We start from the raw sequence: 25652 nt of genomic DNA on the forward strand, positions 1-25652 counted from the left end.
TTATATATATATATATATATATAATTAGCAAGAAGTTGGCATTAATGTGGCAATCACAGTGTACTACAGATGTAACATCACAATAATTATTTTAAGGATGTACACATGTTTTTCCCCATGCTATTGTCATTTAAATCCATAGAATATTACAGTTAACAAGCTATAATATAATATAATATTCTCAATACCTGTATGATACACAGCTGGTGCAGCTCTGGAATAATTGTGGTGGTAATAAGCCTCAAAGAAAGTGTTCCTCATGGCACTGATAATGGCATTTTTACTTATAGTAATAGCAGCAATCTTCACTACTTCCGTGGTCTTTGCATCCCGCATCACTGTTAGTGTATAGGTATGAATGTTGACACCTGAAAAAAATGCATTATCAAATATGTAAAATATCTAATTTCTTGACATCTACAGTATCTCACTCATTTTTTAAAATAGACACATCCTATATTCATCAAATCTATATTGTGTATATTATTTTCCAAATAATAGTAATGTAAGGAACTTTAGTTAATGACATGTTAATTATAAAGATCTATGATCATACTTTGCAATGTAAGATAAGTGACGTATAATTCAACCGTCGATTTCATGCATTCAGTAATTAAATGCCCCCCCCCCCCCCCCCGGCTAGCATCACAAAGTACATCTCTGTCAGCCAGGGGTTTCTGAAATTTATTTTTGTTTCGCTTTACATGCTTTGCTTATAGTGTTGCTTCCTAAATCCCAAGAATGAATGCTGTAGAATTTTTCTTGACAAGCAAATATGATCTCCAAAAAGCGTATGGTTTATTTATCAATCAATTGCAAATGCGTTAACTCACTGTAGAATAGGTGGTTTCTTTAAAGTATGTCGAACAGGCTTAAGTCTAACCTTCAGCTATTGTATACAATATGAAATGGGGATACGTTGTGGGGAAAAAGGCACTCTACAGGGAGAAACGGCATGTCCTTTTTGAAAATTTCACGTGTATTGTAAAATGAGGAGAATATTTAGTGAAAATGATGCTTAAATATGATGCAATCTGCCTGTTTTCGGATGCAATCTCCCGACTTAGCTCTTGAAAAGATTTATTTTTTGCATGACACGCTAGAATAACTGTACTTTACAGTATGGTATTAACTAAGTTTATTCAATGCTGTTTGAATTCTTTGGAAATTAATTAATTCTTTAATGTACATTTGAAACTTCAACACAGAAGAGGCATTTTTCTTTCGTTGGAACTTATTCGGATTTCTTGCATGTTTTGGAATTAATAGGACTTTTAGGAACTAGGAATTCATTCACCATGCTGTAAGTTAATTTAATTCTTTCACTCTTGTATTTTGAGAAATAAATTACTTTTAATTATGCAAAACTTGTTTGTTTTGTTTTGTTGTTGTTGTTGTTGTTATAGAGTTTAACGCCATTTTTCAGCACAAGAAGGATTTACTGCCCTTTGTTTTCATGACATATGAAAAATGTTTTCATCCTTTTGAGCTGGATTCAGGAGGTAGCAGGCTTACATTCCTAATGTTAATCAGATTGGGTAAGTGTTCTCAGAGAAACAAGAGGAGTAAGTGGACACTCGTTCAGTGTCAGCATTTGCAGGTGTTTTTCTTGCTCCTTCTGTTTTAGAGACCATCTCAAATCTACTTTTGAGTCAGAAGTTCAGCCTAAAATAGATTAAGTTTAAGCCGCAAAATGAAAACTTGGTCAAAGATTGACAACTATCATGAGCGAGATAAGTCTATACACCTGTCGTTATTCTCTACCTTTCAATCCAATCTCCTATTTATCTATTGGTACAGTTTTGCCAGCCTTGCATCTTTTGTCATTAAACCTATTGACTATTTCAGACTGGACATAAAGCAGGAGTGTCAGAGATTACTGATGGGCTTCTGGGAGAGTATTGGTACATCGGAGGTCAAGAGAACTCTCCAGGAGTTGAAAACAGTTATTACAACTCCAGATTGGCAAAAGTCATCACTGTGGATGGTGAGGTCTTCAATATCTTTTTATCACAATATTATTTAATCCAATTTTTGAATAAAACTTTCAAAAAGTGTGTTGCTTTCTTTACAATGGATGTTTTAGAGCATTTGATGTAAACACACAATATTAAAAAAAAAATTGTTTAGTTTTGCACAAATAATAATGTTTCAAGGGAAATTAGGATATGATACTAAGCTTTATGTTTCTTTCTTTAGCAAATATTTTCCTAAAGTGGTTAGTTCAGACCACCATATGAATAACATTAAAACAATTATGTACACACACAAACACACTGAAAATCATGAATCATTTTGTAAATAGGGAAAAATATAATGAATTTTAAATAAAATAATGCTACTGATTGACATAATTTTGTATTATTTATATTTTTTTTGAAATACTGACTTCAGATCATGTATGTTTTGACAATATTGTTTAAGATCAGAATCTTTATTTTGCCATCATCAACAAGAGTAAATTGTTCTCTAGGAAAGCAAAATATGTAGTCAATTCTCTTTTAAATCAACTTGTTAAAGTTCTATCAGTAAGTCCTACATTTTCCTGCAGGTGCTTGTTTTACATATGATTGCTTGTCATCACTTTAAGGTATTTATTTGTTCTTCAATATGTGCAGTACAGTCTTTATGTACCAGTTATAATTGTGGTTAAAAAAATTTAAGTTGTCAATATTGATTATTTTTTTAACACTCAAGAAATATATCTCCCCCTTGCATCATTTGTTTGGAGCACCTGATTGAGTGCATAGGTAAACTCTGACCAATAAACCAATTTCTCTTGCTAGAGCAAAATACTTGTATGTTTTGATGATGATAGCTAAGGTAATAAGTCAAATGAATTGCACACAAAAAAATTTAATTCTGTCAGTAGTTTGTGAAATTTGAAACAAATCATTTCACTCTAAACCATGTGATTTAAGTGTAGTTAGTACTGGTTCTGTAATTTCTGTAATTCTCAAAAAAAAACTTTGCAAAAGCATAATTGAGAAAAACATTGACACAATTAAAATATTTGCATTTTACTTTGGATATCAAAAGGATGAAAGAATTGACAGTGTTCCTTCCAATGTTCCCCATATTTAGGTCAAAGGGTTGATGTGTTGTACATTGTGAGGAAACTGTCATCAATCATTATTTTATACTATAAATAAGAATGGTTGTTTTGTTACATTTCAGCATAGCATGTCACAGTTCTTCCTTTTTGATATGTGTTAGAATGGTTGTTTTATTACTTTCAGCAAGAGAACATGTCAGAGGTCTGCCAATCATGTAGAACAAAATTTTCCTTGCTGAAAAAGAAGAGACACTGTAAAGTGTGTGGTATGGTTCTTTGTAAGTCCTGTTCTTATGAAGAGCTGCTTATCTACCTCCCTGATGAGAGGGACCCAGGGGAGACTACTCCACAGCTTGGAGTCATAAAGTTCATTGGGGTAAAGATATCCTATGTCTTCTTTATGCTGACACATTCTCAGAACATTTTTCGTTTTTGTGTTTTCCATAAGAGGAGTCTCTGGTTTTCAAACAGTACAGATTTGACAGCTTATTAAATACTTATTCAGCTATTATGTTCTACATAATTAGTGATGGTGTACTTGCTATTAGTGACAGCTTACTTTAATTAGTGACAGTGTACTTTAATTAGTGACATTGTACTTTCAGATAGTGATGGGGTACATTTAATTAGTGATGGGGTACTTTTAAGTTGTGACAATGTATTTTCAGATAGTTATAGGATACATTTAATTAGTGATGGGGTACTTTTTTTCCTATTTCTCTCAGCAGTGACAAAAACTTAGGATATAAATTCAGCTAGAAGTTGTCCAAGAAAATGCAGACCAACCTATTTTTAATTGCACGACTTTGATATCATAATGCTTGGCACATTAGCTATGTAAAAAACATTTAAAGAACTTAAATACCTCAGTATACAGTCAGTTAATATTATATTCTGCCTGGGATTGTCGTGGTAGAGAGAAGAGAGGAAAATGTTTTATACATTTAATGTACCCAACAAACAGGGACTAATACAGCAATATGGTTGCATTGGGTACATAAATATTAACATTGTAAGAAGTGTTTGATTAGGTTAGTGCACTGGACATATCTAAATTGGTACTACTTTAATCTACATGAAATTTACTGTTCCAACACATTGTGTGTATCAGATATACATACATACTCTGAATGATACTGACAAATATACATAAAGGTTTATGACTTTGCCTGGAGTGATATTTAAAATAATTTTATACTATTTTCCAAATATGAATTATATTGTTTAACCTAATCTGTGTTAGAGTAAAGTGCAAAGCAAAAAGAACAGGGGTATATGAGTCTAGAGAGAAGAGAGATGATGTCGTTGTTGTTGTGGGATTAATGCCATTTTTCAGTACATGATATGCCATACATGGCAGTCGGTATATCTGGTGGAGGAAGAACCACCAATCCACAGGAAGCTACTTGGAAAGCTTACTCACATACCCCCACAGGCCAAGCCTGAGACTCAAACCCAAACATACAGAAATAAGATGGCAGTGATCAGTAAAGGCAAGTGTTTTAGACCACTCTGACACACAGTGACCTAGTCCAGAAAAATTAGACATTGTAATGTAACAGGTAATTTTCAGCATCAAGGAAAATATGGCCAAAATGAGACACATGGGGGTATATGTGTCCATAGAGAATAGACATTGCAATTTAACAGGTAATTTTTGCAATCAAGGAGAATATGACCAACATGAGTTATTTAAGTCCAGAGACAAAAATATTGTAAATTAAGAGTTAATTTACAGAATTGAGGAGAGTACAATCAACATTTGGTATTTAATAGCCTAAAGATAGAGCGTTGAGACAAATTAAATTTAACAATTGATTTTCAAAGTAAATGAGTATACAGCCAACATTTAAGCCCAAAAAGGAGAGTGCAAACAATATGTGGTATTTAAGCCCAAAATAATAGAGAGATGATATAATGTAATTTAAGTTAATTTTGGACAGTAAATGAGAATGTGAACAATATTAGGTATAAATCCAGAAAACAAAGACTGTAATATAATAGTTAATTTTCAGAATAAAGGAGAGTATAAATGACATCAGGTATTTAAGTCCAGAAAGAAAAGACAATGTAAAGTAACAATTAATTTTTTGAATAAATAAGAGTACAAACAATAAGGGATAGGAAGAAGAAGAAAATAGAACTTAGCACTAGAAGGACAGTAAAGTAGAGGCATATGCATTGGTGAGATAAATGGTTTCAAATGTCTCCACCCAGAAATAAATTTCTGTCTCTACTTGAGTGCCATGTATAATCGAGCAGCCCTATGAAGTAGGATTGAAATACCCTCAACAAATAGGTTATCACTGAAGACAGAACAAAAACTGACCAACCAATAATTTTGCTTCTCTTTCATGGAACTTATTTCAGCTGATGCACAACATTTATGAGCATTGGGTCTGCTTTTGATTAAAAGGTGTACATATGTGTAAGTATAACAATAATAAATCATATCAAACAAAAAGCAATGAATCAGTATTTAAAACCTTAGCATATCTGTTACAGTAACAGTTGTACCAGTATATCTTTCACTAATGAGTAAAAACATTATTTTATACATGATGTTTTGAAAATTTGCAGTTGCCAGTTTGTATGATTTTGTAAAATAGTCACAGTCTTTTGTTGGGAATTATTGAAGATCCAGAGTGAGTAATTATGGAGCCTTCCCTTTTCAAGTTAATTTTCACAATGTTCCAACAGAACATTTGAGTAGAGAGGACAAATGAGTGAACATCTTGTCTTGAAAGAAAGGTCTTGTACTTAAAAAGTGGGGGACAGATTCAGGATGTGGGAAGGTACCGTAAAGGACACCTATCTATTTCTAACCAGCTTGTGTACCCTTTTGACAGCATCATGTATGCCATAGAATTATTATGTATATTCACCAATATGTCAGTACATTTGTTTCACAAAACAAACTGATATGAAAGAGTTCTTGTTGTTTGGATTACTGTTTGTATACTTAAGTTATTTGATTTACTTCTGTTAAAATCTCTAAATATTTGTTAACTCTATTAGTATTATAATTTATTACTGTGTGGTTCCAGTGTTTTTTAGATGGATTTTATAATTGTTACAAACCAATAAATTAAAGCCCAAGCAAAAAGTGATCCATATGTAATGACACTCAGTTACTGTTTCCCTGTTCATGTGCCATATGTGGAGACACACAGTCACTGTTTTCCAATCCATGCCACATGTGGAGACACACTGTTTTCCAATAGATGCCTGATATGGAGATAATAATGCACCATGACCCAATCCACACCAACTGGATAAACAATAAGGCACTTTTACCAGTCCACAATAGCTGTGGAGACAGTAAAACACCATTCTCCAATCCAAATGAGCTGAGAAGTCATTGAAATGCCCTTACCCAAGCTACCCCACCTGTAGAAACATTATAACACCCTGATCCAATCAACACCAGCTGAGGACTTGGAATTGAATGATTACCCAATTGACACCACTAGAGACAATTGGACACACTTACCCATTTCACACCAGTTGATGAAGCAGTGGGACTCTTACCTCCAATCAGCACCAGCTGTGGAAAGAATAGGACACCCTTCTCCAATCTACTTCATTTGAGGAAACACTAGGACACCCCTACTTATTCCATGTCAGCTGTGTAGACTAGTAAGCTTGTATACAATCCATACAAGCTGTGGAAACAATAGAACATCTGACCCATCTGTGTAGACAGCAGGACACCAAATGCGCACAAGATGATAAGGCAAAGGGACACCGTTATGCAATCCACAGCAACTATGGAGACAATATAACATTTTTATACAATCCACACAACTGTGGAGACAATAGGACAGCTTTATACAATCCACAGCAACCATAGAGATAATAGAACAGCTTGATACAATCCACAGCAACCATGGAGACGAAAGGACATCTTTATACAATCCACAGCAACCATTGAGATAATAGGACAGCTTTATACAATCCACAGCAACCATGGAGACAAAAGGACATCTTTATACAATCCACAGCAATTGTGGAGACACTAGAACATTTATATACAACCCACAGCAACTGTGGAGACAATATGATAGCTTTATACAATCCACAGCAACTGTCGAGACAATAGGACATTTTTATACAATCCATAGCAGCTGTGAAGACAATAGGACAGATTTTTACAATCCACAGCAAGCATAGAGACAATAGGACAGCTTTATACAATCCACAGCAACCATAGAGACAATAGGACACCTTTGTACAATCCACAGTAACCACAGAGACAATAGGATAGCTTTACACAATCCACAGCAACTGTGGAGACAACATGACATTTTTATACAATCCACAACAACCATGAAGGAAATATGACAGCTTTATACAATCCACAGCAACCATAGAGACAATAGGATAGCTTTATACAATCCACAGCAACCATGGAGACAACAGGACACCTTTATACATTCCACAGCAACCATGAAGGAAGTAAGACAGCTTTATACAATCCACAGCAACCATAGAGACAATAGGACATCTCTATACAATCCACAGAGACTGTGGAGAAAATAGGACACCTTTAACCAACTCATGATTTTAAGTAGTGACCTTTTTAGTTTATGGAACCATAAAAATGTATAGCCACATTAATAAATGAATTCATATGGTTGTTTGTATATTAATACAAGGTATTCTTCTCCTTGTTGAACCAAATCAACTTTCCTTCAGTGCCCAGTGGTTGAACCAGAGATTTGTTTGCTTCTGCATATCTGTAGCCTGTGTAAAGAAAAACTAGTGGACATTCAGCTGTCTGCAGTAGAACTTAGCAGCAAATCTAAGGGTGCCTCAGAGTTCATCAGCAAACTTCTAACTGTTGATGGAACAACATCAGACCTTCAGAACAAGATTGGTGACCAACTCAAAAAGGTAACAAACAATTTAGTTCAGGTCAAATCAGTTACTTTTCAAAGTTTTTCTTCCAGTTGTAAAACATCATTAATCAAAAACTTTAAAATATAAACAAAAATCAACATCTCAAATCACATAATAACAAAACACAATTAGCTACATAACAGCTAATCCAAGATTGAATTCTGTACACCAAAAGACAATTTTCCATCCTTAGAAGCCATTACATTGTTCTCAGTGAGGCAGATATAAACAGCAACCACCACTGATGTGATTGCATTATCACTGGTGTTGGTATCTGTATAATGTACAAGATAATAAAAAAATTGGGCTGATAAATACTCTTCAGCAATAATTTTACACTTAGTGCAATGGAAGTTATTTTTTGTCTTATCGTAAATTCAGTGGTTTCTTTTGATTGTATGCAACTTATACTTCATTAAAGAACACTTGTAATGAAATATAAAAGTAGTTCTCTCCCTTCAACACCCTCAAAAACAGAAAACCTGACTTAAGCAAATAAATGTCCATTTTCTTCCAGAGAAATGAAAACATAAAGAAACAGTGGTTGGAAGTAATCATTGCAAATCCTTAATGTACTTCCAAGATCATAAAAGAAGAATGACGAGACAATCAATCAAGCTTAAACATGTAACAAAACAAGGATTATCTATACTACATTTACATATTTTGATTTAATAGATTTGCTCTTAAGCAGGTATAATTGTTATTTATATGAATTTTGCTATGTTTTATGGATATTGAAATGAAAACAAGTCGATCTTTCACATAATATGTATTCTATTTCTTTTTGTATGAGATCTACGAGTATTCTCAGTTTCCTTCACAAGATTCTGACTGGTGACTTTTAACAGACTCTCAGTAGTTTTCCAGTCTCAGCTTCCCTTGAATCATGATCAAAAGAGTTTGAATCCTACCATCAGACCAGTTGTCTTGGTGTATCTTTGGCAAACCACTTTACTCCAATTTCCTTGACACAAAATAGCCAACTTGTGTTGATGTTCTGTCAAGCACCAAAATTAAGCCAAGCCTAACAAGAAGTCAAAATTCTGACTCAGGTGTTTGTGCCAAAACCAGTTTTTAGTCACTCCTTTTTGTCTCACTTCCAAAAAAGGCTGGCCAATTTTTATTAAAAAACCTGAAAGCCATCATGGCCCAATTTGGATCCCATTATTAGTTATAACACCGCATGAAACATTCTGTGTTTGGCCTTTCCAGATTACAACAATAAGGTAATGAATTAAAAACATGTTGTGTTTACATGTTAGCCCTCTGAAGTTGATTGTTCAAATGCACATCATTCCACGTTTCTGTCTTATCACTTGTAGAATCAAATGTAATGAATGTGAAGGTGAATGGAAATCAGATGGAATATAAACAGAACATAAATGAAACGTTAAAAATCCTAAATTTAATAGAAATGAAAAATGTTAAAATTTTCACATGTTGAGTGGCAAGGCAAGCAGATTGCTCATTTTATAAGAGACATGGAAACAATTTCATATCTGATTTAAAAACAAAATGTTTGATATCTTGACACAATCCTATGATTGATTGATCAAAGTAATAGCAGACAAAGGGAAGTGACTCAGGCCTAAAGTCATGAGTAGGAAATGTAGCTATAATTGCAATTACTTGGCCTTCAAAAATTCTAAAATTGTCATAATTCATTCAAGGTTTTGAAAAAGTCATGCAATTTAGTTAATTTGCATTATCTGGTAACATTTTTGTTTGCAGATGCAAACGTTTTTACCAACTTACATAACTTTAATAATGGATTTGTTAGAGTAGATTCCCCTTATACTTAAGTCAGACAACATCCAAAGATCTTACCACCATTCAAAATCATTGTACTCATGGAACTCGAAAGAGAATGACCTATCCAATAGGATAAAGCATGCCCCAAGCCAGCAGTAAAATATGTTTTTGTGTAAAATTAGTGTGTTGGGTAAGTATTAGAAGTCGTAAATTTATGTAATAGGTACTCTTGAAATTGGTAAAAAGGTCTTGGAAATGTTTTGGAAAAGGACATGGAATTACATTTTTTTAAAGATTGCAGGAACCCCAAACAAAGGATGGGTGAGTCAGAAGGGGTCTTATGACAAGAGGTGGGTGGATAGGGGCCCTAGGGAAAGAGATGGCTTGGTGGATGGATAGGGACTGTAGAGCAGGAGTTGGCAATGACAGCTTTCAATTTTGAAACTGCATGTTTTCATGTTCTTTATCTTCTTTTCTTTATAGTATCAGGAGATAATAGAATCCCTGGAGGACAATACAACCAGGGCATCAAGACCAACTGATGAGAAAGGCAAGAACATAAGTAACACAAAAGTGTTAGCTAAAGCTCAGGTTAGTCTTAATAGGTTTGCTAATATATTAATTTCTACAGGAGTTGACGATTAAAATTGGTTTGGAACTCAATTTGGGTTAAAAGGACATTGAAAGTTTTTATTTGTATTCATTTTTACCTTTCTAGAACATTTGCACATATTATCTCTCAACTGTTTCTTATTAATATGAATTGTTCTTTGTGATAGATTAAATGATCCATGAAAATACAGGGTTCATGTTTGGCATATTGAATAACAATAGATCATAGCAACATAGACTGTTCATGCTTCGTATACTCAGTGAAACTGGACCATTTCAACACAGTGCTGACATTTCAGGCTATTAAATATTTTAGTTCATTCAACCAGACTGATTGCTTGGCACCATGTGATTTCCTGTGTAATGCCAGGAAAAGACTTTCTTGAAATATGGAAAAGTGATTTCACTGGCTGAGGTGAGGGAATATTTCATTGAAGTAATGTTTGGCATAAACTTTGAATGTCTCATACACTTACTAGACATGCCATCAGCATTCGTGTCAATTTACAAAATTACATTGGTGTCTGTTTACAAAATGATGTTGAATGACAGCTTTTTCAAACTTATAATATCAGTTTGAATGATTCTGAAAGTTGTCCTGGTAAATTTGGACATAGAAATATTTTGTACAGTGTTTGACCAAAACACCTTCAATTAGTAACGGCTGTCAGCGAAATAATGTAATATGTGCTCATGTGGTGGAGTCCTCTTGGAGCCACATGAGAGTCTGTCAGTAACAGCTGTCAGTGAAGCAATGTAATATGTGCTCATGTGGTGGAGTCCTCTTGGAGCCACATGAGAGTGTGTCAGTAACAGCGGTCAGTAATGCATTTTATCAGACTTGTGAGGTAGAGATCTCATGGAGCCACATAAAAGGTACTGCCCGTAATAGTAATCATTGAAGCACTTTATCAGAAACTGGTGGAGATATCATGGAGCCACATCAAAGTCTGTCACAAAAAGTAATCATTGAAGCATTTTATCAGATTCTAATTTGGTGGGAATCTCATGGAGTTGCATGAAATTATGCTTGAACTAAACTTCAGTTTCCATTAAATATACCTCTCTAGGATAAAATGTGTTTACCATCTTCTGGATGACATTTCCATGGAATTTTTATTCATTGGAAAAGTTTGTTACATATATTATTGGGTCACATATCTACATTATAACTTTAAAAGGCCTTTGTTGATTGTGGACTGCAGAGTTTTGGTTTAATACATAGAAAATTTTAGCAGGTTTTTCAGATCTCACCTGTTCGGCACTTGCGGCCTTGAGGCTGACTTCACTATAGATTTAACCAAATAATAGTGTCTTCTGTATTAAACAACTGGGTTTTATTTACTGTTTCTGTTTGCCTTTTTTGTACATGCTCAGAAACTTTCTCTTTTTAATGTGAGATTTACAAAGGCTGAAGTTGGTTGCTGCAGTTGGTAAAACAAAAGATATCTAAAAAAAAGCCTTAAAATGGAAGGTTTATAAACATGTTGTACTCTTAAAGCACTAGGAACTATTAAAAAAGTGGATTTAATACAAAAGCAGTTTATATCAGATAAGTTGATGCAGAAATTAAGGAAAGCCAGTCTAAAATACCAAAACCAACGGGATTTGGCAGCTGAGCTGAAGTCAATGTATTTAACCTTAGCACAACTGTAGCATATCAAAGGTAACATAAGCAACTAAGTTAGAATAATTGCATGATTTTTTTAAGGACATAGTTTGAGTCTTCCAGAAATCAATAAATTAATGATTGGCTGATTATCTACCATTGATGTCCTATGGACAAATGACTTCTAACATGAATGCCTGTACTAAGAAGGGAAGTAATTAGGAATGTTTATGACACAAGCTGTATCATGTATTTCGTGAAATGCATATAGGCCATGTTGAAGAGATTTTTTTACATTGAGCTGGTGTGAAAATTGTTTATTAAAGGGTAAATATATTAACACTTAAGCTTAGGTTGATTTCTAGAGATACTTAAACCCAGGTTTATTTCTAGACACACTTAAACCCAGGTTTATTTATAGACACACTTAAACCCATGATTGTTTCTAGACATACTTAAACCCAGGTTTATTTCTAGACATACTTAAGCCCAGGTTTATTTATAGACAAAGACTCTATTGCCAGAAGGATTTTCATGGAAACAATCTGTTTGATAATTTTTCAGGAAGGAAGTCAAAAGTACCACATTTTTATTCTGACATTTAAATGACTTGTTTATGTTAATAATTAACTAGTAAATAACCTTTGGAGGGGATGGGGAATATTGGTATTTTTTCATATCACGTTTCAATTGCTAACTCACCTTGCTGATGTCCATGTGAAATTATTGTATGGCCCTGCATCTACCATCCGTCTGTCTCGAGTCTCGGATTCGGCTAATGTGGGTATGTGAGAAAGCTTACCAGTAGCTTCTCGTGGATCGGCGGTTCTTTCTGGGGATTTCCCGGGTTCTTCCTCCACCATTAATACTGGCTGCTATGTATAGCCTATTGTGTGCTGAAAAATGGCGTTAAACCCTACAACAACAACAACAACCATCTGTCTGTCCATCCATATTTTTCTACATTCAACTTTTTTTCAAAAACTTCTGGGCTATTTTAGATCAAACTTGGTTGGAGAGTTCCTTAGGACATGTTCTACCAAATTTTGTTCATAGCAGTCACAGTAACAATGTTGTGGGTTCTTTTGTACCCATATGGTAACTTTATGAATCCCATAATCGATGAAGTTGAAATATCATAATTAAAAATATTGTTAGAAATAATATTGAAGCAACAGATAAACAACAGAACAGTATTTGCCAGAGCACACAAAGAGTGCATGAATATGTGGTTTCTTTCTGGTATTATAAGCCAATAACTTGTAATTTTCTGCATCACATGTTTGGTTGTAACTAATCAAAATGCTTGTTACAAAGGCTTGGTACAAATGTGTAACACTTACTGAATGGCTTTGTCAAATTCCCACCAGGTATCCTGTAACTGAGGCAGCTTGTAGAATGGTTACTGTGTGCATACTGCCTCATTCAGATTTCTTTTTATGTCTATTTTATTTTTATTTGTTTTACTTTATGCCCACTGTTCATCATAAGTCAGTCTAAGCAGGTAAAAAAAAAATGTATTTTGTTGAAACATGTAGATGACAATAAGAGACGTTTGCATGTAAATAGCAAAAAGTGTATTTCATAATATTTTTGCCTGGAATTTTTATTTATATTTTATTCTTTGTGCATGGAAATCATTCACATATTTTTGATTTTCAGGAAGATTTGTCGGATTATTTAGTACAATATGTATTGAAAGTCAACCTTGCTAAAAGACTGCAGCCTGAGGCCATTAGTGATACACAGAAAATACTAATGAAGAACTATCTGAGGGTACATATTTCTGAAGCATTTCAAGTATTTGAGCAGCTTTTATTGTTACTTTTGTGTTTTTTTATTATAAAAAATTAATTCTGACCTAGCTTCAAGTTGGTCATTTTAAATTTCTAATAACTAAAGTGGTATAACATTTTACACATTAATCTCACCATGCAACACACTGGGGGCATTTTAGCAATGTCTTTATGTGTTAGCCAGTTGTAACTCATGGTCAGTTTTGGAAAAAATCAGAAGTGTTAATAAAAGAAAAACCAACTGAAATAAATAGCTACCAACTCAGTGTCTTTAGTGCACCAAAGCCTTTAAAAAAATATTTTCTTATAGAGAAATATTAGAGTCTTGTCTTCAATCAGATACCACCACATTGAAAACAAGCTCAATTTAAGGTATATTTTTCCTCCAGTTTTGCTGTAAGATGTGTGTTGTGAAAATAATACAGTAATACTGACTGCCATGTTATACAGTCTATCTTGTGCTAAAAAAATGGCATTAAACCCCAAAACAGCAACAACATTAATCAGTCAGCTGAGATTTACAGCTAATGCAGAAAAGACCAAAGCGATCCAGATGCCTTTGATGTAAGGTGGTGATTTTATATATTGATTGTAAGACCCCAGTTTAAGAACACTTTGTTGTTATTAAGTGCCCACTATTGATAGCAACACTGTGAAATTTTATTGAGATCATGAAATATAAAATATATTTGTTTTGGTTTCTGTTTTTATAACCCAGCTTCAATAAGAGTATAATGTCTCAGTCTGCTGACCATCATAACACTTTTGCCAACGCTATCGCCAGTACAGACTTGTTTGATGCCATATTCCCATTCCATTCTAGAATGTGATTGTACAATTGTATGCAAATGCATCCATTGTTTTGTTTTGATTATCTTATGGATCAAGAAATAAAAGAAAGGAAAATGGGCCATAAATTTATAAATCATGTGTAGAAATATTTCGTGCAAGGAAAGAATGCAGAAATTTTAATTATTCATTTCATCTGGAAAAAATTTCTCCCTTGTACACTTCAGAAACATAAAATTGATAGTGTATCACAAATCTGCATCACAAACTGTAGTTATATATTGTATGTTTTGTCAGAAATGAAACAGAAGTAGAGAACATATAGAATTCACATTGTCTGTCTGAGATTCCAGCACACAGATTGTTGTAATTTTTGCTTACTACTTTTCAGTGAAAGTTTTGTGAGATTCCAATAATTGTTCCCAAATGTTTCTTGAGAATCCGGCAACCAGGAGAGGAAGCATTGGTATAGTTATTATATCATTGCTTCAAACAGCAGACAATATACAAGTCCTTGTATTCATTCATCCTTCTGTTCCAGACTGTAAATTATTTGTCAGTAGTCCTCATTTTCATTTATAGAATTTTGATTGGTTGATAAGAACTGGATGTATTCTGATTTAAATACAGTATTGATGGCAGTGAATAACATTGCCTCTCTATCTTTAGCAGCTAGTAACTTTTCTGAAAATACTACATGCACTTTAAAGTTGTTTGTACAGTTCACTCACTAGAATCATTGATAACAAGCATTCTTTTCTGTTGTAAAGTATCCAGACAACTCTGACAGTAAATATTTGAAGACACAGACAGTAATTACTAGAAGACATAGACAGTAATTACTTGAAGATATACACACTAATTACTAAAAGATGTTGACACTAATTACTAGAAGACATATATACTAATTACTAGAAGACTTATATAGTAATTACTAGAATACATAAACACTAATTAATAGAAGACATAGACATTAATTGCTAGATGACAGATAGTAATTGCTAGAAGAAATGGACACTAATTACTTGAAGACAGACAATAATTACTAAAAGACATAAACATTAATTACTAGAAGGTGCAGACATTAATTACATAAATACTTTGACACTAATTGCTAGAAGACATACAGTAATTGCTAAAAGACATAAACAGTAATTACTAGAAGACAGAAAGTAATCAGTAGAAGACATATGCACTAATTAGTAGAAGACATGGACAGTAATTTATAGAAGGCATACTAATTACTAGAACATAGACAGTAATTACATTTTCAGATTTATAATTAAAGATGGGATATGGAATTGTTGATGTAAGAAATAAGACTGAAATTTGCAATAACAAAGCAAAGCAACAGAACCAGGTTCTTATTAACTATCAATATTGTTTATTAAAATTTATTCTTATTATTTATTATTATTTTTTGTTTTAGGCCAAGTCCGAGTTTTATTTGGATAATATGTACACATTCCGCAAGATGAAGGCCAAGTTAGGTGACTCAGCACCAGCAGAAGTCCTAGACTTCATACAGAGGACAGTTGATAGACATGTGAGGACTCTTTCATCTGCCATCCTTTTCATGCAAGATTTATATTAGAATATTCATGAGTACTACTTAATAAGACAATATAATTTCCTAACAGAGGTCAATCTGTTATCATTATGTTGGTCTTATAAAAAGAGTGGTCTGCTTTCACAGAGACAAAATGGAAAATATATGCTAGTATCCTATGAGGGAAGGTGACCTTTGATATAGAAGGGTATTGGGGAAGTGCCTTGCAAGAGGTGGACCTTTGTATAATCTATCTTTGACATCAGTTCTTGTGTACTGTTGTAGATATTTGTCAGTGTCTAATATTTACTACCTTCTCTCTATCTCTGTCCATACACAGATGGCTAAATAATGAATGCACTCATTTTAGGTAAATTGTAGGGTATAGCTTAATGCATATAAATTCAATGGTGGATCCAGGATATTTTAAGGGTTTGGTTTTGAGATCAGAGTGGTTCGTTTAGCATTCAGATAGCCATCTGTCTGTTTTCCTCAATACAGAATGTACCATTTTGATTAAAAAAGGAATTGAACTGAATGCCTGAACCCCTTCCAAGATCATCCCCACACACAAAAAATGTCAGTAACTCTTATCATAGTAATTTGGAAATTTGGAACTAAGGACTCAGCTCAAAAACTCCACCTCAGACACAATGTAAAATAGTCCAAGCATGTTCTATTCAAGCAGGCTGATGATGTAATACTATACAGTCAAATTAAGAGTATATGTTACATGTGATATCTTAAGTCATGTGAGTGAAAAGTTATACAGTGTCTTAAATCTACAACCTGATGACAAATTATGATGCCTCTGTCACTTACTTGCAAACAATGGCCCCTTTTCCTCTCTGTTATGATTTTATATGAATACTTCATGCCCCTAGTGATGAAAGTTGGCAAGTTTAGAAATAGACATATGGTAAGGAGTAGAGTTTAAACATAATAAATTGTAAATTGCAAACTTGAAAATGTTTGCATGCACACCTTGCATACAGAAAATTGTGGATTTTGTCTCTGTTGGAGATTGGGACATGAACAGCAAAAGATTGTGGGAAATTAAAAATAATACTTATTAATCTGAATTTTGTGTTGAGAATTTACAAGTGACTAGGAGATATAATCTAACCCTAAATCAGAGTCAGTTTTTACCCAACTAAACACAGAAAGTTATGATGCACAAAATGACATTCATCACAATGTTTCCAGGCGTAATCTTCCCAGCAGTATTAAATTGCCAGCTGATTTTCATCTTTACACAGCAAAACATATGCACTACTTCTTTCTGTTTGTAGAAGACAGCATGTTTGGACCATAGCCAGTGAAACCAATTTATATGCACAGCAAAAATGTGAGCAAGCTATCTTCTCATACAAGCATTAATCTCCTGTGACATGGGACAAAATTAAAGCTTCTCTCACCATGAATATCAACATAGGTGTCTGTCCATGTCACTCTTAAAAGGACTACTTTTGCTAAAATGAATTGGCATGGCCCAGAGGATTTATGAATACAGTTACCAAAAACAGGTTTGAAAACAATTAGTCATTATTTTCATATCAATGCACAAGCCTGACAGGTGTAGAGGAATGATTTAATTATCATCCAGTTAACTAGGTACAACCTGTTTATGCTGTTTTGTTGGCTAATTTAAACACAGTAGTCCCAGCATTCTACTGAAATTACAATTGATGAGGCAATGAAGGGATACAGGAGGCATTCAGAACTGTGACAAAACATGCCTGACAAACCAGAGTTGGATTAAAGCTTTTAGCCAGGTGTGATGGAGTTACCTCCTCCATGAGCATTTTCCACCTTATTAAAAGGTTGATGTGAACTCCAAAGAAAGTATGAATTGGGCTATTGTGTTGTCTATAATCTATCACAAGATCTGGTGGGAGAAATAAATCACCATGTATACTGTGATACCTACTTTACCACTTTATCCTTTATAAACACCTGGAAAAAGACACTGACACCAGTGGCACTGTATCCAACAATCCTAAATGTTTTCCACCATTTCTTAATAGGAAGAAAATTCGGTGATAAGGAGTCAAATACCAAATGGAGGGCATTCCACAATCTGTATGAAGCAATCAATTACAGTCACTGCATGGACTTACAACAGTGTTATGATGGTATACAACAATATTGATGATGATGATGATGTCATAAGTCAGCAACAGGTGGGCAGAGAAAAGTTCAGTGTCACCCGGTCAGAGGCTATAGGCATATGAATGGAGTCTGTATTCATGACAGTTGAGAAAGAAATGTGCTGCCGGATGACACAGCAAAAATTACACCAGATATATTATTTGATTCTTCATCGATTGTTGTCAGGTTAATGCTTACCTTATGTACATACAGTATACAACCAGGCAGATAAGTAGAGCCCAATACACACATGCCAACTTTATCCTGGAACTGGGGAGAGATCTTATTGGCACCTTTTGTTAAAAACAGAAGTCAACTGTTACAAAAAATGATCATTACAAGGAGCAATATCATGCATATACACACTTATTTGCTCTAAAGAAAAATGTGTAATCCATGTTTTTAGTGAAATCTTCATCATGAAACTCTATGGTTTCTGTTTGTGAAATATTGATTTATGTTGTTCTTCCTTGCAGTATGTCATCAGGATTAAAGGAATTGTGTTTCAAGAGCATTTTATAATTTAGTTTTCTCTTTGCTTCTAAAGCCAAAACATGTAGATTAAATTGTCATTTGCTTTTTATTGAGGTTATAAATATTAATGGAGTGGTAAACCTTCTTTCAAGTTGAATATCAATTTCCTTATGATGATTTTTTACGTATAATATATATATATATATATATATATATATATATATATATATATATATATATATATATATATATATATATATATATATCTTATACATGGACTAAAAACTGAGAAGAAACAGTGAAACATGTAAGCAGTTTATTCTATTTATTATATCTCAAAATAACATCAGGAGCTCCTTGACATCTGCAAGGGGCACCTTGTCACCTTCTGGGGGCACTTTGAGTATGCAGTATCACATGATGTCATCAAATATGATTAGGGTGTACAGGTAGTATGTCAGTAAATGGTAAAGAGTTAATCCTGTGTTAGTGCAAGACTTGTAAATTGGATATACATTATCCATCAATTCAAATATATACCTGTATGTCATTAGGGTGTACAGGTAGTATGTCAGTAAATGGCAAAAAGTTAATCCTGTGTTACTGCAAGTCTTGTAAATTGGATAATGTATATCCATCAATTCAAATATATACCTGTATATTCCATGGAAAGTTGTTTTGTTGTTTCAAATGGCAGTGATGCATCTTGTGAATTAAAACACTAATAGAAACTTGTTGTATGCATGTGTGCTATAAATGACCTTACATGAGCATCCATCCATTGATGTGAAATTTGTCTAACTAGTTGAATGATATGGAGACATTTATGTACAGCCTTACAGAACATCAGCACAATCAGGGTAATATAGTACCATATTTAGGTATTAAAGAACAGCTTGTAAAAAATTATAAGAACCAAATCTTTAAAATATAGTGTCAGTGTGTTATATAAGCAGTACTGTTTAAAAAAGATCTCAGCTAGAACTTCATCACATGATACATCTTTGGGCAAAATGGCTGCTATTTTGGTGCATAAAACCTATTCTACACTCACAAGAACTTGTTGGTAATTGAAAAATTGACATTAATAATAATAATTTTATATATTATAAGCATTACATGTCTCAATGAATAGCATATGGAATTATTCCACATATTCCACATGTCAGAAAAGTACAGTTTCAAATATTATGTATTGCTGTGAATTTGTTTTCGTCCATGGGATCCCAGTTTTCATTGATACCACAGATTTGAAGACCCAACAAACAATATCCAACTTGGAAGATAATATGTCCTGAATCATCTTTCTTTATCGATCAGTTGTTGTACATGTAATACAGTATCCTTCTGGTGGGTAGGACTATTTCTTTATAAATCAATTGCATTACAGTATCCATCTTGGAAAAATATCATCCTATTTATTTATTGATCAGTTATAGTACAGTATCAGTCTGGGGAGACAATAGGACCAAATTTTCATATCAATCAGTTGTAGTACAGTTTCCATCTGGAGAGACAGTAGGACACACAACATCTGGACTGATCTGATGGTAGGATTTGAATGTGTACTGTTCTGTTCATTAGTCCAGCATTGTAACCATAGATTCTGCATTAATTTGGACTCTGAGGACTTTATTAGTTCCAAAAATATTTTTGTATCCAGTTTTCGAAGAGTAGTGGTCACTACCAGAGTGTAACTGTTGAGAAAACAAAGTACATGGGATGCCTGCACAAGTTTCAAGAAAGATCCAATATAAGACTCGATGACAATAAGGAGAAACATGAACCTGACCTTTACCTTTGGTTAACTTAGAGGTCTAGACATAGCACAGCATAAATAAACGTAAGCCTGACATTTGCCTTCCTATTATTGTGTTTTGATGCCCAGATACAGGATAGAACAGCATTTGCCTTTGTACAACTTTGAATCCCAGGTACTGAAATTGTCATTCTGGGTACAACTACAACATAGACCCAGATATGGCATTGCATTATGGTGTGGCTGGTCTGGGTCTATGCAGATCGAGCTGACATGTAAGCAGGTAAGTAAAATTTGGTGTACAGTAAACATAATGGGTACTTTTTGTGACTAATAAATATCTTCTTGTGTTGATATAATTGATCCTCAACAGTCATTTTAGACATTGTATTGTGGAGTCAAGAGGTCACAGTCTCATTATTAAAGTTGCTTCAATTCATATTAATCAATATTTTGTCTCACCACACAGTGGCCTAAGTGGTTAGAGTGTTCCCCTTGGATGTGGGAGATTGCTGGTTCGAACCCCGGCCAAGTCATACCAAAGACTTATAAAAATGGTACTAACAGCTGCCTTTCTTGCTGCTCACCATTAGGAGGTTTGTATTTGGACTTGTCTGCCTGGTGTCAGGATGATGTGACTGAGTGGGACATCATGCTTCATATCTGCGGTATATGCCCCAGTGTTTAACATCACTATAAACTTCCACACTGCAGACATCATAGTGATATGACTGAAAATTGTTAAAGCTACATTAAAAATCAAAACCACACACACAGCCACAGAGACACACACACACTTTTCATCTCTATTTTACATGCTTACCATTTCTTGTAAATAACTATATTTTTATGTTCCTATTTTTCAGGCAATTGTCAGCAGTCAGCTTTACATCAGACAGCTTGCATTTGAGACCATTCACATGTGTGACAAGTACAAGCTTGAAGAATCAATTCCTCGCTTGCTGACACCAGTGGATGAGGTATGGGACCTAAATGATGTTGTCCTCATTAAACTGTATTACTATCTCCTCATTCAGCATATTTTGCATGACTGCATCAGAAAATCAGCATTTACCATATTTTGCCTAAATGCATCATGGTGTCCCCATTCAGCATATTTTGCCTAACCCTGTCACTATGTCCCTATTTAGCATATATTGCCTAATGGTGTCATTATGTCCACATTTTGAATATTTTGCCTAACCCTGTCACTATGTCCTTGTTTTCAAAGGAAGCCGTATATCAAACACCTCTCCAGATATAATGTACTGTCATATTGACAGTAAAATTCAAGATAACATATTGAAAATCTTAATATCGCTAAGTTAATCCATATGACATACCAGTGCAGGTTAATGCATCTGACATACAAGTGCAAGTTTGCTTATATGTTTGGACCTGGTTCCAGCATGTATCATTTGTCATGTATTGTCTGTGAATGTTTGCAATTTTAAACTTTTTCTGAACCAAACCACTAGACAAATTTCAACCAAACCACTAGATCAAGTTCAACCAAATGTAACAAGATAACTGGGTGGGATTTCGGATTTACGACAGAACACTTTTGATGGTGATACAAATACAATGTTTAATAATTAATGACTTGAATGAGCAATTAATTATGATTAATATTTGTGTGTATGTGATCCAAATATTGGATCAATTAACATAAAACGCATGGACTTAATAATGAAAATATAAATAAATGACATTAATACTGGCCGCCATGTATAGCCTATCGTATGCTGAAAAATGGCATTAAACCTTACAACAACAACAACAACAAATAAATGACCTTACACTGTACAAGGACAAGGGGTGAATGATTCACAGTGATTTCACAACAAAAAGATTGATGTGTTTTACTCAAATAGTAAAACAAAAATATAGTATTTTACTGATATAGTAAAATGTATTCACTCAAATAGTGAAATTATGTAAACAAAATGGACAGATATACAAATTATCTTTACAGTCCCAACACCACACTGGGTATAACACCCCCCCACCCCCCGGAGCCCCGAGTGGTCTAAAGCACTCTCCGTTACTGATCACTGCCATCTCACCTCTGTCTGCGTGAGTTCGAGTCTTGGATTCGGCCAATGTGGGTATGTGAGAAAGATTGCCAGTAGCTTCTTGTGGGATGGTGGTTCTTCCCGGGGTTTTCCCGGGTTCTTCCTCCACCATTAATACTGGCCGCCATGCATAGCCTATCTTGTGCTGAAAAATGGCGTTAAACCCCACATCAACAACAACAACAAACCCCCAAAATTAGTCCACAGCTAAACTATTACATGTATGGAGTTACACACTCCGTCACCAGCACACTTGACTACCAGTCACACTGGCCAATCAAGCTGTCAGTATTCCAGGTTGGTCAATTAAGCAATCGGCACCCACCAATTTCTGTCAGCAATGCCTGATCGCCTGCTACTCGACCAGCAACACCATTTATTCAGCTATACAGCTGCAATGGTTCAGCTTCACAGCTGCTATGGTTAGCTCTACAGCTGGCACCACATCAACTCTGATCACTTCGATAACTGATATCGCTCCTGTCATTCTGGTCAGCTGAAAATACATCTAACACCATGTACTATGCATGACATGGGCATTTATGTTAAATGTAATGACGTTATATACAGTAAGTTATACAGTTTATATTATCAGCACAATAATTACAAAACAACAAACAGGTTCAGAAGTAAAACTAACCGTGCCCAACAAGAATCATACGGTACTAAACATTTTCTTAAAAATGCAGCTTTATATTGCTAATATAAATCTCTTGCTAAGTCAATAACTAGAATAGAAAATATTTGCATTTTACACTTCATAAACAGAAACTACATAGCAAACATACAAAAATAAACGTGGTAGTACAATAGTTATAACTAGTTACACACAAGAAAGTAATAATTCACATACCTCTACAGCTGAAGATGTGCAGATCCTTAAAGTAGACCGCTCACTGAGAAGACGTTCCATAATGTGAAGATATAATCTTATGGTGAGGCATTTATACACAAAGTTGTCATGCATTGTCTGTGTGCTGGAAGCATCAGGTTTTTCCCACTGAAAGCACTTTGCACAATTCCGCGACACCATACCACTAGACCAGTTTCAACCAAGCCACTAGACCAATTTCAACCAAATTTGACAGAAAGCATTCAGGTCATAAGGACTTTCAAATGATGCCAGTCTACAATTAAAGATGTCTGCAGTTGCTAAAAATAGAAAAACATGTAAAGGACTTCTACTCAGAAACAGAAAATTACCAGATTTTGCAGAAAGCATATTGACCTGAAGGGCTTTAAAAGTTTTAAGCATAATGCCATCCAATATATCAATCATTACCAAAAGCACAGAAACTGTAATATGACTTGTAAACACTACTTGTCATATTTCTTGTATTTCTCTTTTTGTATGTGAACAAATTAAGAATTTTATCTTAGTATAAAAACTTTAGGAAAAATAATTAATTATAACTTTGGGAAAGAGAGTTTTAAAAAAAGATTCAACATTGAGGATTCCAAAATGTTGGCATGATTGTTAAGATTAAATTGAAGTACATAATTGTACCAAAGAAGCATGCATTAATACAATGTGTGGCTTGAATTTGCTCACATTCATGTGCATTGGAATAGGTAAGTTTGTAACAAAAACAGATTCATTTAAAATAGATATCATGATTGTTTCATGATCACATTTTTATTCTTACACATTAAAAACACAGATGTATATAAAATGGCCATGATTGTTCCATTATCACATTTTTAGACCTACATGTTAAAAAACACATAGATCATGTTCATGTACTTAAAACTATTTTGATGCTTTCTGTTTCTAGTTGTTGTTATATATATATATATACACACACACATGGTCATATATGTTTATACACACACATGGTCATCACATATCTATCTATCTATATATATATATATATATATATATATATATATATATATATATATATATATATATATATATATATATATATATAAAAAAGAATGTTATTTTCCTTGAATCCCACATTATATTCTGGAAACATACACAAAATGACCTACCGGTACATATTTTGTTAAGATTCATTTGAAAGAATGAGTTTGATGTGGCACAGGATACATCAAGCCAGGACATATGTAATAGTCATATCAAACAAGGTGCTTCCTCAGACACTCACAACAAGACATGAATGTGTTTTTCAAATTTTTACATATCCCCACTTTTACCATTTCAGTTTGAACTTTACAGTATGAATGAAATTCACAACAAATTAGAATTCACTGTGTCTGACATAGTGATGAGACCTAAGCAGTTCCAACTTGCATGTGTGCTATAAAAATATGGATTGTATATCTAAACTACATGCCAGATTAATCATGTAAATTAAGTCGTCTTGCAATAAATGGTTATATGAATGGAATTGATATAGAATCATACCAATATGATCAGGCTGATTTACAGAATTATTATTCATTTCAATTAAGAAACAAACATGTACTGCAAGTAATGGTACCAGTCAACTGGCTCTACCAAAGCAGAATCTTAATCCCATATGGCCATGCGCACATCCCCAAAAAGGAACTCACTAAGTAAACACAATTTAACAGTCAGTTATATGGACAAACCCACCGGATTCCTATTTATATGTACAGTATGCATACATATTGAATTATTTTGGTGTCACTGTGCATACATTTCTTTAATTTAATTATGGATCAAAGAAACAATGCTTTTCTTTCTGTTTCATGTAATTATACCAGTCTGTAATTTCATGTTCTATGTACTTTGTGTATAGCTGAATATTAAACTCTGCTTACACTGCAAGTGTTTCATGTAATTATGCCAGTCTGTAATTTCATGTTCTATGTACTTTGTGTATAGCTGAATATTAAACTCTGCTTACACTGCAAGTGTTTCATGTAATTATGCCAGTCTGTAATTTCATGTTCTATGTACTTTGTGTATAGCTGAATATTAAACTCTGCTTACACTGCAAGTGTTTCATGCAATTATGCCAGTCTGTAATTTCATGTTCTTTGTACTTTGTGTATAGCTGAATATTAAACTCTGCTTACACTGCAAGTGTTTCATGTAATTTTGCCAGTCTGTAATTTCATGTTATATGTACTTTGTGTATAGCTGAATATTAAACTCTGCTTACACTGCAAGTGTTTCATGTAATTATGCCAGTC

General features: G+C 33.9%; 1 protein-coding gene across 8 annotated transcripts in view; it reads left to right on the top strand.

The window, feature by feature from the left end:
- The window catches only part of LOC149799296 (uncharacterized), a 67148-nt gene that overhangs the window by 30246 nt on the left and 11250 nt on the right, over positions 1-25652 (top strand). For all 8 annotated transcript variants that reach the window (XR_016421140.1, XR_016421142.1, XR_016421144.1 and 5 more), the window contains exons 6-12: positions 1849-1987; positions 3240-3431; positions 7754-7951; positions 10196-10303; positions 13596-13709; positions 15948-16064; positions 21318-21431. Coding sequence is in view for 2 of the 8 variants with exons in the window: in XM_089958602.1 (XP_089814728.1) it covers positions 1849-1987; positions 3240-3431; positions 7754-7951; positions 10196-10303; positions 13596-13709; positions 15948-16064; positions 21318-21431 (982 nt within the window). In the remaining 6 variants the exon portion in view is untranslated. The remainder of the gene's footprint in view (positions 1-1848; positions 1988-3239; positions 3432-7753; positions 7952-10195; positions 10304-13595; positions 13710-15947; positions 16065-21317; positions 21432-25652) is intronic.

The sequence above is a fragment of the Sinohyriopsis cumingii genome, chromosome 5 (assembly GCF_028554795.1).
Source record: "Sinohyriopsis cumingii isolate HCF-2022 chromosome 5, ASM2855479v2, whole genome shotgun sequence".
NCBI classification, from domain to species: domain Eukaryota; kingdom Metazoa; phylum Mollusca; class Bivalvia; order Unionida; family Unionidae; genus Sinohyriopsis; species Sinohyriopsis cumingii.